Genomic DNA, 18,215 nt, shown 5'->3' with positions numbered 1-18,215 from the left:
CCAGAGCATAGGGGAGTCTTCCATAACAGGCTGGAAGATGGTTTAACCAACCAGGCTCCATCCATCAGCCTAAGCAGCAGCTGCGGGGGGACTACTTAAGATTACACAGTCCATTTAATTCCTATCTCAGCTCAAGAAGAAACTAAAGAGAGACTGTGATGTAATATTCATCCAATACTGAAAGACATTTAAAACACACTTGTCATTTACTGGTTTTAAAACCAGGTTAAAAAGCCACCCCAAAATTTCAAGTAATGCACGCCAATTTGCAGCAACCACAATTTGCAGCAACCAGCCCTATTCTACACATTGACTCCACTCTGGTCTGCTTAATGTACAGCTGAAGCTCAGCTATTATGAATCATGACATCACATAAATCAATGTTCACCCTGACAGCTCATATACCAGCTTTCCAGTGTCAGTATCACATACTTTGATGTTGCCACTTCTGCCAGTCCCAGCTTCAATTAAAGCAAGCAACCAGACCAAGTGCCAAAAGCTGACAGTGTGCAAGATTGCTAACTATGCTTAGCACTAGACAAGCAGTTCTTGGAATGGAACTGCAATCAGTTCCATTTAGCGCCACCTCTCATTCCTACGAGCTGCAAATACAGACCCTCTAGAATCATTCCAGCAAATACAAACTCCATCAGCACTCTTACAAGAGTGCACCCTCCCCATCCTTCACAAGGCAATTTAATTCTCCAATAGTTCCATTCTTCCTTGTATCTGAAGGAGGAATTACTGGCCCAACAAAATGTGTTCCATGGAAGCAGCTATGCATGGCTCAGAAGTGGCCCTTAGCTTGGATCTCTGTGTTGTCAAAACATGTAACTCCTTTTTATTAAGGTTTTTATACATCAGTACTTTTGTCAAGCATTGGAAATTCCCTTGTCAGTATGAAACAGCTGTCTAAACGTACTCTGCTTTGGTGAAAACAATGCTATTTGCTCAAAACAGCAGTGCCAGGATTGGGGAGAAATCAACCAGCATTGTAATTCACTGGCCAAACACAGATGTTTTAAGTGTGGATAAGGAGCTTGATTGCCAATGAAATAAGCAGCTAAAAAATGGGGGGGGGGGAGTGAGAGGAGGGTAGTTATATTGCATCAGGACTGTCATTTGAAGTTTAATCAGTGGCCATGTTTGGAAATCAGAACATGTTAAAATTTGCATCTCCATTCATCCCAAAGTATTTTTAAAAATCTGCATGACTTCATTATCACACACTGACACAAGGTCCAATACCTGATCTATCAGGCACTATCCTAGTGCAATGTCCAAAAACATACCATACGAGCATCAGTCAGTCTAAACTGTACAAAGAAGTAACTCATATCTACCTTCACACTGGGTTCTTGGAAGAATCTTCCATCTTGTTTTTATCACGTTTTCCAAGATCTGCAGGCCATAATACTGAAAATTGGAGAAGTGAAACATGTGAGTATGCTGGATGATTTAACAATAGCTTTCAGGATTCTCATTCAAGCTGACATCATTCACACTTAACATCTAAGATTAAGTCTGTTAAAAACAAGTCTATTCACCCATTTATTGAGCTTTTCCCATGCATTTTCCTTATTTTACCCTCTTATATTCTAAAGTCCTGCTGCTTTTGATCATGGTTACACATTAGAAAGGGAAACAAAAAAAAAATGTTTTGCAAAGCCAAATGACTTATGTGTAAGGGGAAAAATGGCAGCCACATAAAAATGAATAGCCTAAATGACTGCTCACAAGTTCAAGCACACAACCAAGTTTAGCAACTTGGATGAGCATGGGCCTCCTGGCACTTGAGCTGTTAAGACCAGGGCTTAACATTACATCTACTAACACTTTCTGAAGGATGTATTTTCTGCACTTCACTGGTGTGTACTTAAGGAACAGCAAGACAGCTCATAGGTTGTTGTTGGTTTTTTTTTAAAAAAAGATACAGTAGTCTCTCCCCTATAGCAGCTATATCTACTGTTTAACTTTTGTGCTCAGTCAAAAGTTCACCATTTCTAGATACACTTCTAAAGTTGTTTTACCACCCAGATAAGCCTCCCAAAGGCATGGTTCAAATGGATACATTTATAGGAAATGAGAAAAGCTCTTCAACCCATTTTATTCCATTTATCTCAACGTAAATATGTCCAATAGACCTCTATGAAAAGTTGTATCAGACTAAGGTCATCATTAAAAGCAACAACACAGAGAAGAGGAGGAAAAGGGGTCAAAGAGATGCAGCTTTCCCTTTAATCAGAAACCAACACTGAGGAGACAGGAGGCAATACCTGAAAGGCAAATCTATGTTTTAACGTTGATGGTTGGTGAAGATTTGGCTGAGAATAAAAGTTCTTCAAGTCTGTTAGTGTCTATACAAAGTAGGGTAATTAGAATTTCAGCCAAAGGGATCATGTAAGCCTCATTTTAAATAAATAGTACAATGTAGACTGTCCCAAACTACATTGTACTCTCCAGTTGGTTGATGGTTGTTTACATTTTAACTTCCCACTTCTCTTCTACGGTATTAGTATTTTATATATTTTAGAACGCCACATCTTCATAAAAGGAGTAAATTTAGTTATGTATCTGTGATATTTCTAGCCTAGTTAATGATATTCCATTTGTAGAAGCCGGTGAAACATTTCAATCTGAAGATGCAATTCAAGGAAGTTATATGCAAAAGGTGGGAAAGAACATCTGCAGCTGAATATTTGCTTGTTGTTTCTTTAGCAGGTCGCATTGCTGAAGTAAAGAGCTAAGTTTGTAAAACTGAATTGCAGGTTGCCTCCTCAGCAGTAGGAACTGGTGCCAGAGAAGCAGCAAGCAAAGCTTTGGCAATGCTTGAGGTTCTCTTCTCCCCCCCACCCACCGATGCACATAACTTCTTTGTATTGTGGCCTAAATCTCAAGTGAACAAACATTTCTACTGAACAGTGATGGCATTCATGAAGCAGCTCTGAATAGGTTCCCAAGCTGTTCATCAGCAGTCAGTGCAGTGTATGCACCACATCTGCGCAATGGGGTGACTCCCTATGGGCAAGATTTCACCTGTAATAACTCACTTTAAAGTTGCTCAGTGATACACAATCTGTGCAAATATCCCCCTTGCCTAATGCTCATCCCACTTCTTTCTGGGACTAATCTTGCTCAAAATATCTATCTTTAACATAGTGAGGATGCCCATCAGTGAAGCAAATGATCCTGAAATCCCTAAATCTGCCAACAAATGAGTTTCTAAATGCCACAAGTAGGTATGTCAAATGGAAGGCCAGAAAGGGTGTTACTATAGTTCAGAATTACCACATTCCCACCCTGCAGCAAGCCCTAGAGACGCTGAATGGCAGGTACAGCGGTGCCTCGCAAGACGAAAAGAATGCGTTCCGCGATTCTCTTCCGTCTAGCGGTTTTTTCGTCTTGCGAAGCAAGCCCATTGACGGCTTAGCGGATTAGAAAAAGGGGGGGGAGAGGAAAAAACCCCCGCAGGAACTCGCAAGACATTTTCGTCTTGCGAAGCAAGCCCATAGGGAAATTCGTTTTGCGAAGCGCCTCCAAAACGGAAAACCCTTTTGTCTAGCGGGTTTTCCGTCTTGCGGGGCACCACTGTATACATTTCTCCATTCTGCCTAGTTCAAAAGGCTATTTGGTACAAGAGAGGAGATGAAATAAGATTATGAGCATGTGAAATTTTGGCTAGTCTGTCAACATATTCACCAACAGTTTCAACTGTAATTTTCCCTGTCTCATCTTCACGTTGAAGCATCTTCTTATTCTATTCCCACTTTACTAACAAAGCAATAGATTTAAGAATAATCACAATGAATATACAATGTATTTTACCAAATCACACTTAAACCAGCCCAACCCAGTATGGTCTAGTGGTTAGCAATGGCTCTCACAGGACACAAGCAAAGGGTCTTTCCAGGATCCTGTTAGCCGGAGATACCAGAGACTGACCTAGAACCTTATTTATGCAAAGCTCATACAATAATTCCTCCCCTAGCAAACTACTGGTAAACCACACTGAGAACTACTTTACAGGCTACATGTAAACAGTGATAGATGCAGTGACTCTTGCATCTTTTTTTCTATGCTTCCATGTAACACGAGACATCTCTCTTCCATGAGTAGCATGCATGCACATGCACCAACACATGTGTGCATATAACATGCAATGCAGACCTAGTATAGAAGGGAGGGAAAATAATCAAGTTGCATTATGACCAGTTTGTTTTCTCTGCTTATTGTTATGCCAGCAGCCAACATTACAGCTATTTTTCTCTCTCCAAAATTAATAGGTGTTACATTCCTGTAGCAATTATCTTGCAAAAAGAAGTTCTCAGGACTGACTACCTACAAAAATATGCGTACAAAACAATCCAAGCTTTTTAATATAGTTTTTTCCCCTCCCATTTTTGTTATATTTATATTGTAAGCCTCAAAATTTTATTTATGTAGGCAAAAGATGGGACAGAAATTGTAGATTAAGGAAAATATTTTAATACAATGATCCCTGTGGCAGAAATTTTTAATGGGACACTTATTCTATGTACAAAACCCATACCCACCCCACCACCCAAGAAACCAAAACAAGGAAAAAAAGCAATTGATGAACAGAATTCAGTTAAAGGGAATCAAAAGGGTAGACCTTGTGGAGGCCTGCCGTCAAAGCCTAGCTGTGTCAGTTGCACAGGAAGACACCCCTTTTCTTCCTATTACAAGCAATCAACATAATGGAACATTATGATTAATATCAGGTAGTGTTAACAGCTTTAAGAAAAAAAATGACTGCATAAAAGCCAAATGTCATAGTGCATAAATTTAGCACCAAATCATTTGCAATTTATGTAAATTGAAGAATTCTTTACCTGTTGCTTTCTTTCTGTTCCTCTAATCATCTCATTTTTCACAAGACAAATTTGAGTTTTAAAAAATACTGTTGATAAAATCAACTTTAACATTAGTAATGTCTGTGAGTATAAAAAGCAAAGTTTACCAGGCAAGCAAACAGGCAAACATGGTTACTTAAATTTAGTACTTTGAGGAAGTTCTTAACTTTGCCCTAAAATTTACAAAGCCTTTTTCTTCCCAAAAAAGTTAAGACTTTCCTAAGTGCCATCCAAATTCTGAAGGAACTAATCAGCATGGCTGTTTTCTATCTCAACACAAGTTATGGCAAATTTTGTGTGTTCAATGAATGTGGCCATGTACAAGTTTCTCCAACTATATGACAACCACTTTCACATGTTTGGCAACTCATATTTAAACCTTTAAAGTTTCTGAAGCAAAAACATAATTGCAGTAGGCTGAAGAATGTCTACTTTAGCCAGACTATCCTGATGGTATGGTTTGATTAACTGTACTGCAAGCAACTACAGATTGTATTCAACTGAAGTGTCTGGGGTGCCTAGCCTGCTTTAAACTGCGCAGGACAATACCAGTCTTTCAAAAAAATATTGAGGGATGTATTTTGCCCTCAGTTAAGTGCACATGGCTCTCATTAATAGAAATGAAAGCCAAACACATTATCTAAAGACATGATACGGCAATAAGATTTTATAACACTCAAATCTGTTCATAATTCAACAAGAGTTTTTATACAATTCCCAAGTGACTTATAATTTTTCAAGCCTTTTATAAGAAAAAGTAACTGACAACCTCATGGATCAGACTAAAGGATTGAAGAAGCAATAAAAAAGTTAAACAAATGCTAAATCTAAAAATTGAGATACCTTCCTCAAAGCCTGAGTGGAAGAAAGGTCAAGATCAATTGGATATCCTATACTTACTTTGGTGTTCATATTCTGAGAGAATTCCAAAATAGTATCAACTCTTGTCCATGCATCAGGGTGCTCCTTTAAGTGAGTCAAGACCTCCTGTGCCATCCTTTGCTAGAAAAGCGGACACAATGAGTTAACAGCTTTCAAAACAGCTTATGGCACATGGTTTTACAGCATTACTTCCCAAATTTTGGATAGCTGAGGCAAACTTTTTTCGGATTTAAAAATTAGATGCACACTTCTCAGTAGTGGCATCCACCCTGCGAAACACCCCCCCATCAGATGTCAAGGAGATAAAAAAACTACAGTGGTACCTCGGGATGCAAACGGGATCCGTTCCGGAGCCCCGTTCGCATCCAGAAGCAAACGCAACTAGCGATGGCACGTCTGCGCGCATCGCTTTTCACCGCTACTGCGCATGACATCATTTTGAGCGTCTGCGCATGCGGCGAAACTCGGAAGTAACATACTCCGTTACTTCCGGGTTGCCGCAGAGCGCAACTCGAACGCGCTCAGCATGAAGCATATTCAACCTGAAGTATGACTGTACACAACTTTTAGAAGACATCTGAAGACACCCCTGTATAGGAAAGTTTATGTTTAATATCTCGTATTTTTCTATTTTGTTGGAAGCCGCCCAGAGTGGCTGAGGGAACCCAGTGAGATGGGAGGGGTAATAAAATAAATAATAATAATAATAATAATAATAATAATAATTCATTCCAGTACTAGAAATCACTTCACAACCCACATTTCTCTGCAGGCTAATCATTAACCAGGCTGTGCTACTTAAATGAAAGGAGATATGCCCAAAGCAGCAACTCAAGCAAACATCACCAGCAGCCTTCTCTGAACACAGGTACTGGGTTTTCTGCGCCAGAAGTGAATACATAATCCAGTCATATGAGACAGATATTTAAAGCAAATGCCCTGTCCCCAACAGAGACTGACCAGGAGGTGGCAAGGCCAGAGCAGTAGGGCACACAGTAGGCAGCCTGCTCTGCAGATGGTACTTTGAGAGAACAAGAGGCTTCAATGATTACATTTCTTTCACGTGGGACAATCACTGTGCTCTCACAGTACACTAGCACACCCTGGCACAGTGCTTGGGAATTACTGGTTAAGTAATAAAATGCACTTTTCATGGTGGGGAAATTTTAGGCAATTGTGTGTCTTTATCGAAAATTCTCTAGCTAGGATAGAATATTGATCTACAGTAAAGAATCTGCCAATGCCACTAAATATGCTTTTGAAAGTCCAAGCTATAATCTTTATTTCTACTCATTTCAAAACAGCTTTTAAGATACAAAAAGAAAAAAAACATTTCATAGTTGTTTCTCAACCACTGATAGCAAATAAAAACTAACATTGATGGTACATTTTTATTTAACAGAGAACAAGCACACAAAAATTTACTCCAAACTAATGTAGGACTAAGATCATCTGAATTTCAAGACATAAACTTTATGACACCTATGACAGGTAGAAAAAGCACACAGTGGCACTTCTTGACAGTTGGAACAATCTCTGCTCTCCTCCCCAACCACACTATTTGTGTGTGTGTGTGTGTGTGTCCTAACCCCCAGAGCAGATTTGGGAGATATATGGGGCAGACAGGAGAGAAGAGGTTGTGGAAAATCCAGTTCTCCTAATGCGAGTCCTTGAGATGAGTTCCACTAGTACCCCGGATGACCTGAATTGGGACCACACACTTGCACAAACTTTTCCAACTGTATACGAATCACTACACTTTTGTTCAGAGATCCACTAGAAAGTAAGAAACACCCTAAAATTAGACTGGAACACAGACACTCAATTCTAGAAATCTGATCACTACTTTCCAAGGCATGATGCAACTATGCAAGACACCCTACAGCAAGCTGCTGTCAAAGATGCAAGGCATGGAACTTGAGAGTGTGTGTGTATTTGGGGTGGGGTGAAGGGGTATTGCAAACCACCAACTTGAATATCAACTTCAGAATCAGCTGCCAAGAACCATCTTAAGAGAAAAAGGTTCCTGGTGCTCTGAATCCCAATCTATTGTATACCTTTCAGTTCCTTGGTAGAACTACTCAGGGTCTGAAGTTCTAGTGTTTAATTTATACCTTCCCACTCACCATGGTGAATGCCTCAACTAGAGAGGAAAGCAAATACGGATTCAGGGAAATGCTTCTATAATGCACATCTTCCCCAGGCAAAAGATTGTGGAGCCTTCAAGCTTTAAGTGCTTGCCAATTTAAAACAGAACCCCTTTTATGCTCTTCTGCAATTCTGCTTCACTGATGCCACTAAATATGCTGCAACTCTGCCACAAGTCCAGGAGGGGAATTTGTATCTGGCCAAATCTTTCTGACCTGCAAGTTTGCCATACTACATAAAAACTAGTCCAGCTGGACTATTCAGCTCAGTCCAACAACTTAGGCTGCAAACATGAGTAGTGGAGAAAAAGCAATGGATTAGACCTGGTACCCCCAAACTCGGCCTTCCAGATGTTTTGGGACTACAATTCCCATCATCCCTGACCACTGGTTCTGTTAGCTAGGGATGATGTGAGTTGTTGTCCCAAAACAGCTGGCGGGCCAAGTTTGGGGATGCCTGGATTAGACCATCCTTCATATATTGTTGGACTACAACTCCCATCAGCCTGGACCGCTGGCTATGCTGACTAGGAATTATGGGAATTGAAGTCCAACATCTGGGAAGGCCACTGTTCAGAGATATGGAGGGATGAGTAGTAATAAGGATGAAAGTAATAAGGATACCTCAAACAGAGACCAGTGTGTTTATGGCTGCAGATTGGGGTATATACAGAAGGTCTGACAAGTTTCTGTCTAGGCAGCAGAATGGGATGCTCACTGCCCTATCAGAGGACTTGGACTGACTGCCCAGTCTGATTTCAGTGGCTCTTTTTAAGTCTGATGTCAAAATAGGCTTCTAAGCACTTTAGAAGTATAAAAGCAGATTACACAGAATTTATAATTCTGAATAGAATTTGGAAGTGATCACATAAACATTTAAACTACTTCAGAGACACAGACATACTTTGGGCAAAGGAGACAGCAATTTGCCTTCCACTTAAAAGTCCTATGAATAAATGGGACATAAAACTGGACCAGAACACTTATCTCTAAAAAATTTAAAGAAACAAACAATAGTAAATTCAGTCATATTCCATCTTTCAGCTGGCATGAAAAACAAGACAAGAAGCCACCAAGGTATTTTTCAATGTAACTGTAGCATTCCTGCTGGCTTATTCTCTTCAGATGCAGCTTGACTGCTAGTCAAGTTTTACTAGCATATGAGAAGTCTTCAAGAGAACCAGCTATTTTTTCCTCTACAGATATGCTTTAGACATAATAAACTGCAGGTTTCTAGTTCTCAAACATATACTGTACCTGGGCTCCTTCTCCATGATACAGGCAGTTCACCACATTATCCAACAGATTTATATCCAATTTCTGGTTGAAATCCAGCAGCTGCCGTGCTGCATGGTCTGCTAACATTGTCATAATTGCTGGCATAGATTACTGCAAATTTAAAGAAAGAAATCAAGTTACAGAATTTATTTATGTTTAATATCATAGAAATTCAAAGTTCTTCCCAACTGCCTTTAAGACCACTTCAGCTCCCATCTTTTACTACTGGTAACATATTCAAATGTTGAAATTTTTCTTCAGTGTAAGCCAACCATAATTGTCATACTAAATTTTGTAATACTACACATGAATAAACTTATGCCTGGTTAACTTCAAAATAAAATGATGCTAGTGCTTAAACCAGGAGTTAATGAGTCACAATGTGTTCATTACACCAAATGCTGAAGTATTTTACAAAAATGTGTGCATCTTTAAAATGTGGAAGAGTGGCATCTGATTCTGGTTCTCTTTGAGCCACAAATTAATAATGTAAAGTGTAAAAGAAATGGTCAAAAGAAACAAGAAATGCTAAAGCATTGTCAGATTTTTAAAGTGTGTGTGGGGGGGGGAGAGGCAGGGGAGAATGCTAACTTACTGACCCAAGAAGATCATTAACACATGAAGTTATTTATGTTGAACAACTAAGTCTACCAGAACATATCACTGAGTGAACAGCAATTAAAGGCAACAGAATTTGCTATTACCCCATAACAGTCTTCTCAACCTACCATCCAGAGAAGTAGACAGCAGGCATGCATAAAATTTGATCAAAGCTGAAAAAGTGGTGCTAATCCTGCTATACAGTAACATTAATATGGTGCCCCACTCAGAAACCTTAACATCACACTCTGGAAACTTTACCAAAAACACAGTGCACCCCTAAACATATCTACTCAGAAGTCAGCCGCATCAAGGTTTACTCCCACATGACTGTAATAAGGACAGCCTAAATGTCCTAAAGGATTAAATTCTTACAGAAATACATATACAAGTTTTGACAGTGGGACTTACAGCACAAGATCAGCATTAACCAGTTGAGCAGAATAAAATCATAGCTAAATAGTTAATGGACAACTGTTGCAGAAGACAGCCTGGTGAACTGGAATAAATGGCAAACTAAGGCTACTCATCACACACTTAGAAAAAAGTGCATTGAACTCATTGGGATTACGGTACATTTGCATTGGTCTGGGCTGCATTAACCATCATAACCATAATAGTGACAAGCAAAGAAACAAATTTGTTTTCTGAAGAACACACTATATTTAATTAGATATAAGCACAGCAGTTATGGTTTACATCCACAATGCTATTGCTACTTACTACATAACAATTTAAGTGTTCAATTTCTCACAATATTACTATTTAGAACAAAAACTAAGGCTACCCCCCATATTTGGTAGTACTTTCCTTAAGTTCCCTAGCTCCAAGTATCAAATTACCACACCTCTTCTATGCTTGGCCACACACCCTTTATTGCTGCATCTACTGTTCCTGACTAGACAGTTACACACAACAGCTCAGAAACAGTTTTCATGCATCTTCCACCTCCAACTAAAACACACAAAACTGCATGTTAGGTCTTATAAGTCTTGCAAATGCAGAAAGACAAGAGCACTTTGCCACTTGTAATCTCTTTAGATCAGATAGGTTATTTTAAGTACAGTAATGGGTGGGAAAGGCTAGAATGCATCAAGTGCACGTATATGAGAAGTTCAATAAATACATTAACGAATCTAGACTGAAAGTCACTGGAATGCAAAGACGTTTAAGATATAGAATACAAGAAACGTCACATAATTTCTATCCAAATAAGCTATTATATTACATGTGAACCCTATCTAACCATCTGCCCAAGGAACACATGCTGTCAATAAAGAAAGGTTTTCAAAGGGCTAGCTTTTGCTGTATACCTATGCGATTTGTTCCATATCATTAACCTTACCTAGATTGTGAAAATTGGTTCCTCCCTTTGCACTCAATTCCTCCAAGTTCGTTAGCAACTTTACTGCCACTTTCTAAATGCACACTTTTGTTGAGTTTTATCAGAAAAACAACTACCACATTGAGAAAACAAATGGTCAATTACAGAGCTCACAATGTATCAATCCTGTTGACGTTCAAAGCAGTATTCCTTGAGGTACTTACTGCCACACTAACTGATTACAAAACAGCTATCAGACCAGCGTTACCGAAAGTAAGCTCTCCAAAGTTCTAAGTATGCCCACATCAGAAAGCCCGTACATTTTCAGGAAAGTTAAACCAATCTGCACACAACCAGAAACCTACAGGAGGCTGCAGAATACGAAACTTTGGACTGCAGTCTGCCCCTCCCCCTATAAATGCTTCGCTAACGTTTCCTCGAAACAAGGCATTAACTTCCGATTACAGAAAAACGTGAATTAGAGGAGGCTCGCTGAAACCAGTAATAGATACGTAACGTAAACAGATGCAGCACATGGGGTACATCCGAAGACGGCAGTTACACACACACCCACTGGAAAGGCCTCGGCTGCCGCCCTTCGCCAAACAGCAGACACACTGCAGCACATGCAACATTCACGCTGCTACTACTACCGACACACAGCTAACGCTTACGATCTGCACTTAAAAGAACAACAACCCCAAACCGCCCGAAATATCTAACAAGGGTCACTAGCCCCGGGCACGCGAAGCTTTAAAGAGATTTTTGTTGCCTTTCCTCCCCGACAGCCGTAAAGAGCAGCTGGGCCACTGCAGCCCCTCCCTCCTCTATCCCTGCTTTCTATACAGGGCCCCCACGTGATCCAGACGGACGTTTCAATAGTGCTGCACAGTGAGAGAGGCACAAATATATTTCTGGAAACTTCCACTCCCAATAATTCAGATTATGCTCCTTAATTTCTCCACCCGCTCTCCAGCCCCCCCCCATATACTTCCCCCACCGAAAGAAGGAGGCCCTACCTCTAATCTCCCGCCAGGCCGCCTCGCCCTCCTCCTACCCGCGTTGCGTTTTGCCCACCCAAGCTCCAGTTTCCCAACCCCACACTTGCTGCTTTGCTCCATCCTCCAGGGATGGCTTTGGCTTGCTGGGACCTTTCGGGCTCGCCTTCCCCATCCAATTACTTCAAGGCCTTCGTTTCTCGTCCTTCCAACAGCTCCCACGCTTTATTTAGATCAAGGCAGGATCCAAACGAAGGCCAACCCCAAACAGAGGTTTCTCTTTCCATGGCTCGTGGCCTTGGTTTGCATACACACCCCCTTTCCTCCCCCCCCCTTTTCCATGAGGCTTCACAGCACACCTCTCTACGCTTAGCCATGCCCACATCTTACACCCCCTACCCCAAGGAAGAGTCCCCGGACTTTGTTTTCTAAAGCACATCCATCCTCCTCCCCATCACTGCTTTCTCCTAGGAAAACAATGAGTTCATCAACATAACGTTTAGGCCTTGAGATTAGCACCCAACATCACTTCCAGGGCTTCACACCGCTGCTATTTCCATACTTTCCGCTTGTCCAAATGCTGCATCCTAAAATGCATGAAGTTCTCCCCCGCCCCGCCATAAAACTTCACCCCCCTGGGATTGTATCCACTCCCTACTTTCTTCTCCCTCCCCATCTTTCCCAATCCAATCTCCCACTGGTGTACCATCATGCACAAGTTTCACAGATGAACTCTCACTTACCTAATTGAGTATCACAGCTACTTCTCGTAGAGAGGGAGCGGAGAGCAACAATAAAAAAATAAAATAAAAAAAATCCAAGCAAAGCCAAGAAGTAGGAGGAGGAGGAGTGGGGTGAAAAGACCTGTCCAGCCTTTCTTCCTTTTCAACTCCCCCCCTGCAAACAACACACACACACACACTGGAGAAACAAAGCGTCTATTTTTACATGCGCCCCCGGAAAAGTCTGCTTCTTCCAAGCCCACCCGCCCTCGGCCCCCAACAACCACAACAACAACAAAAGAAGCCCCACTGGACTTGCTACCAAAAAGAAGGGGGACGGGGGCAGAATGGGTGAATTACCAGGAAGGGAGGGGGGAGCCTGGGAAAGAAAACACACCCACCCAACGCACACACTCAAAAAGTCACTTTCTGCCTCCCAAATTCAGCAAAGTTGCTAACACACCCACATGGAGGATCAGGGCTTTGCCACCCATTCAAACACATGCACACACCTCCAACAGCCCCCCTTCCTGCTCCCCACCCCACGACAAAAAGAGAGGGGGGGAGAATAATACAAAAGGGGCAATAAGACAAGAGAGGGTTGCTTCGTCTAACAAGAGGGGAAGGGGCAACTCCTGGGCCCTCTCTCTCTCTCCTCCCCCTTTTTCCTGCCTCTCCCGCCCTTTCCTCGAGATTCAGTTGTATGGGGACGCTATACTCTCTCACGCTCGCGTATATATACAGAGACACACGCCAAAACTATAAATATATATAGATATATGTATGTATATATATTTCTCTCTCTCTGTTTTTAAAAAAAGCGGTTCCAAGAAGCCTCCAGCGCAGGTAAGGCAGCCACGCTGCTTCGAAGGGAGATGGGCCAACCCCTTTGGTTGGGGCCTACAAGACAAACACAACACCTCGTCCCCCGAAAACGAGGGGGGGGATGGGAGGCAGACGATGGACCAAAAGGAGGTGTTTGCCTCAGCGAACCACCCCGTTAGGAGGGTAAAAAAAAGAGCCCCACACGGAATTATTATTCTTTTTTTTGGGGGGGGTGTCCTCAAGGAAACTCCAGTCAGCGTGGAGCGAGTCAGCCAAGTCCCCTCACGGAGGTCCGCTCATCCCCCTTGGCTTAGCCCCCTCCCCGACCCCGAAACCCACCCACCCCTTCCTCAGCCGCTCCACTCCTGCGCTTAATGAACCCCTCGCCCGCCTTTCACACGCACTCGCGGAAACACGCGCGCGCCCCCTTCTCCTCACGCAGCTCGCTCCTCAGCGCCCCCCCCTTCCTTCTCGCTCTCTCTCTCCACACACACACGGCAAAAGGCGGCAAAAGGGGACCAAGCGCGGCTGCGGCGGCGGCGGCTTCTTCTGCCTCTCTCTTTTTTTTTACCCCCGCTCCCCCCTTTTTTTTTCTTTTCTCCCTTCTCCCCCTCTTTCGGCGGCGGCGGCGGCGCTTCTTCTCCTTCCGCTCGTCCCCCTCCTCCGCCTCCTCCTCCTCTAGTGCCACAGACTCGGAACCGGCTCAAACCGGTTCAGACTGGGAGATTCCATCTCGGTTTAGTTTTCAGCCCATGGCGCCTCGGAGCGCGCGGGAGGGGCGGGGCGGGGCGGGGCGTGTGCGCGGAGCCTCCGCCCCAAACCGCCTCGTCGCCCCATTGGCTCCGAGCGGGTGACGGAAGAGGAGTGGGGAGGGCAAGAGAGAGAGAGAAGAGGGAGAGTGGAAGAAAACCCAACGCCAGAGACACACACACACACGCACCACATTGCGCGGGACGCGGGCGTAAAAAGGCAGCGCGGCGTCTCATTGGCTGGCCGGCACGCCCGTCTTTCTCCTCATTCCTTCCCCCCCCCACCCAAACCGCGCCCCGCCCTCCGCTTACTCATGAAGAGAGCGCGCGGGCTTTTCCGACAGGCCACGCCCCCTTTTTAAAAACTCTCCCGCAGAGGTTGGCTGGGAGGAAACGTGAAGAAAGGCCGTGTGGGTGGCGGTGACAGTGGCGGTGGAGGGGGGGCGTGGAAGGAGGGGGAGAGAGAGAGAGAGAGAGAGAGGGTGAGTGGGCGCGCGCAGCGTGGGCGGGACAAAGCAGCTCCTTGGGCCGCTTACATGATTGGACGCGGGGGGCTGTCTTTCTTGACATGTCAGCCCTTCCCGCCCACCTCCTCCTGCTCCGTGCCTTCAAATAGCCATTCTCGCGGGCTTAATATGCTTTTAGCCTCAGCAGCAGCAGCCGCCTTTTGATTGGGCGGCCGCTTCAAATGACGTCTCTCTCGCGCGCGCTTGAGGTAGGCCCTTGTACGGCTCGGCTGGCGGCGCCGCCGCCGCCGCAATTAGATCAATGAGCGCGAGGCGAGGCGGTTGAGGAGAAGGGAGAGAGAGCGAGCTACAGCGCACGCGCACATCGCCTAACGGGCCGGCGGAAGGAAATGGCTGCCTAAACAATAGGGATTTATAAAGGGGGGGGGGGACGAGGGGCCGTTCCTGAGGGGAGAACCCTGTGGAGTTGTGAGGGGACGGCGGCTCTTATTTGTTGATTTACTTAACCCTGGAGGTTCAGGGCTCCTCACGACCTACTCGCGCTCCCGCTCCTTGTCACAGGAAAAGGCGTAATTTTTAGTTTTTATCCCCCCCCCCTTCCTTCATGTTTCCCTGACCCCTGTGACAGCGAAAGGTCTTCTTCTTCTCCGTGGGGCGCCTCTCCTTTTGCTGAGTTCATGCCGTTCTCTAGCTTCACCCGGTTTATATGAATCGTCACTTGCCCGTTTTCGTAACTATTTTTTTACTGGTTTTTACTCCGCTGTCGCTTTTCTTGTGTTGTTTCCAAGGGGCCTTTTGAGTGAAGGGTAAGAACTCGATCATTGCAAAGTACTGGAAGACACAAGACTTGCCCACACTGGAAGAGTGGCAGACGCAATTGATAGACTATATGGAACTGGCTGAAATGACTGGCAGAATCCGAGACTTGGGAGAAGAAACAATGGAAGAGGACTGGAAGAAGTTTAAGGACTATCTACAAAAATATTATAAGTTGTATGAATGTTAAGTATTTGCACGATTTAGAAAATACCAGCTCCAGCAAATAGGCTTTGTAAAATAGAAAATTAAGTTATAAGTAAGAAAAGGTCAAAATTTAAGGCAATATTTTGTTTAATTTTAAGGCATGAGTAATTGATAAAAATTACTTTAAACTTAGAAGTATAATATTTGGAAAGTATAAAATAAGGTATGAAATAAGGTAATAATTTGCTGACATTCTGTTTATAAATAATGCAGGGTAAGGAGACGCGAGGAAGTCCAGTTAGTTATATAAGAAAAACTTTATTGAACGGTTGGTTATATTTTTCTCTTTCTTTTTTATTATGTATTTTGAAAATTTAATAAAATATTTATATATAAAAAAAAGAACTCGATCGTTTAGCGGGAGAGGGAGGTGATGGGGCCGCTTTTCTTCTTGCTTTTATTATGTATTTTGTGAATTTATTTTATCTTGTATTTTTAGGTTGTGAGCTGCCTTGATGGTTGGGGCGGACGGTATACTGTACAATTTTAATAATAGTAATAATAGTGTGGCAGCGCCCGCACTTTGGAACTCCCTGCCTGTTGAGATCCAGTGGGCACCTTCGCTGCACTTTTTTTTTTTTTTTGCAGCTGCTAAAAACATACTTGTTTAGATAAGCCTACCCGCATGCTTAGAAAGTCGAGGTAATTTTAATCTATTTTAGTATTTTAACTTCTGTGTGCTTTAAAGTGTGGTTGTAAATTTTCCTTTATCGTTGTGTAAACCGCTTTGAAGGTTTTTGTAGCGATCAAGAGGTGTAAAAATTTTATGAAATGATTAAATAAACAGATAAAATGAACTTACGTTCTGATTTAATTTTCACCGTCATCCTTACCATAACTTAGTGGTTAAGAAACTGAGCTAAGAGTTAAGAGTTTCCAAACTTTTCTGAGCCTTGAATTTACCCTCAGCCTTTCCCGTACCCCAACTGCAATATTATTGATTTTACCTTTCTGCATTGGTGTGAACGTTACAGCTAGGTAAGGCATTTGAACTTCTTTGAACACTTGGCAATATACCCTTGGCAATATACTGTACTTATGTATGTTAACCAGTGCTTTTCTGGGGGGACGCAGGGGGATGCATACCCCTAAACATTTTTTGAATCTAAGTTTGGCCTCATTGATGTGTGTCATTATTTCTTTGTTTCTGTGGTGGTTTATAGATAGTGGCAGAGTGGGGGGGCATTCAGCATCTATTAGGCAGAATGGGAAAGTAGAATGTAGATCAGACGTTCATAACCGTTTTTTTGGGTCCAGGTCTCATTTGATGAAAGCTATGGACTCTTCCAGAAAAATGCACAGAAGCACATACACACAACATTTTGCCTTCAGTTAATTGGGGGGGGGGGGGAATTCTTTTGTGCTCAGTTCACAGACCTCCTGAAGCCTGGTCGTGGACCACAGGTTAAAAACGCTTGACATTAATGGGTCCTCAGAAAAAATAGAATTCTGGAGTTGGAAGTGACCATGAGGGTCATCTAGTCTAGTCCAACCCTTTGCAATTCAGGAATATTTTAACCAACAAACTCGTGGCTCTGAGCTATTCCTTGGTCTGTGCATCTGTTTTTTAAAACTGGCTAATAGTTACCTCTTAGCACCTTTAAGCCAGCCTCTTCACTTGGCTGGAAATGCTGTTAAATAAGAGGAACTTCTCTCACTTGTTCACCCTGTAATGAGTCTGTTTCTTTTTTCTTTTTGTTTTGCAGTGAATGGCCAGAGACTATGCTGTGCGCCCCCATGGCTTTGCTGCTACAGAGACAGAATGTTGAGAGTGTAAGCTAGGAACATAGGAAGTTGCCGTATAGTGAGTTGGGCCATTGATCGATCTAGCTCAGCATTGTCTGCTACAGTGGTACCTCAGGTTAAGTACTTAATTCGTTCCAGAGGTCTGTTCTTAACCTGAAACTATTCTTAACCTGAAGCACCACTTTAGCTAATGGGCCCTCCCGCTGCGCCGCTGCCGCACAATTTCTGTTCTCATCCTGAAGCAAAGTTCTTAACCCGAGGTACTATTTCTGGGTTAGCGGAGTCTGTAACCTGAAGCGTCTGTAACCCGAGGTACCACTGTACACTGATTGGCAAACACTCTCCAGGGATTCAGACAGGGCATTCCCAATCCTGGCAAGGGTTGGTCCTTCTATGGGAAAAGCAGAAGCCTCTGAGTTAGAACTTCCCCCAGCTTTTGAAGTGTCATTGGAGAGTTCTGTTTCTAGAACCAAATGGGAACAGACCTTAACTAACTCTTGAGTTGTTCGGGCAGTTGGTTGCCTGCCTTAATTTGCTACCAAAACTCCCACCCTGTAACACAGCCAGTCTGTGTGTGCT

At 43.1% G+C, this 18,215-nt stretch overlaps 1 protein-coding gene across 4 annotated transcripts in view; it reads right to left on the bottom strand.

The window, feature by feature from the left end:
* Positions 1-13,073, bottom strand: part of XPO1 (exportin 1) — a 38,255-nt gene extending 25,182 nt beyond the window's left edge. The window contains exons 1-4 of one of the 4 annotated variants that reach the window (XM_079968519.1): positions 12,848-13,073; positions 9,162-9,293; positions 5,776-5,877; positions 1,345-1,417 (exon numbers count right to left, since the gene is read on the bottom strand). In XM_079968519.1, the coding sequence (XP_079824645.1) occupies positions 1,345-1,417; positions 5,776-5,877; positions 9,162-9,287 (301 nt within the window). In that variant the 5' untranslated portion in view covers positions 9,288-9,293; positions 12,848-13,073. Of the gene's footprint in view, positions 1-1,344; positions 1,418-4,634; positions 4,699-5,775; positions 5,878-9,161; positions 9,294-9,910; positions 9,932-11,127; positions 11,889-12,847 lie in introns of those variants that run through there. The other 3 variants (XM_079968520.1, XM_079968521.1, XM_079968522.1) reach the window with 3 other exon arrangements.
* Between the last annotated feature and the right edge of the window lie 5,142 nt (positions 13,074-18,215).

Source organism: Podarcis cretensis (genome assembly GCF_951804945.1).
Source record: "Podarcis cretensis genome assembly, chromosome: 3".
In the NCBI taxonomy this organism is placed as follows: Eukaryota; Metazoa; Chordata; class Lepidosauria; order Squamata; family Lacertidae; genus Podarcis; species Podarcis cretensis.
This window is presented reverse-complemented; position numbering and strand designations above follow the sequence as displayed.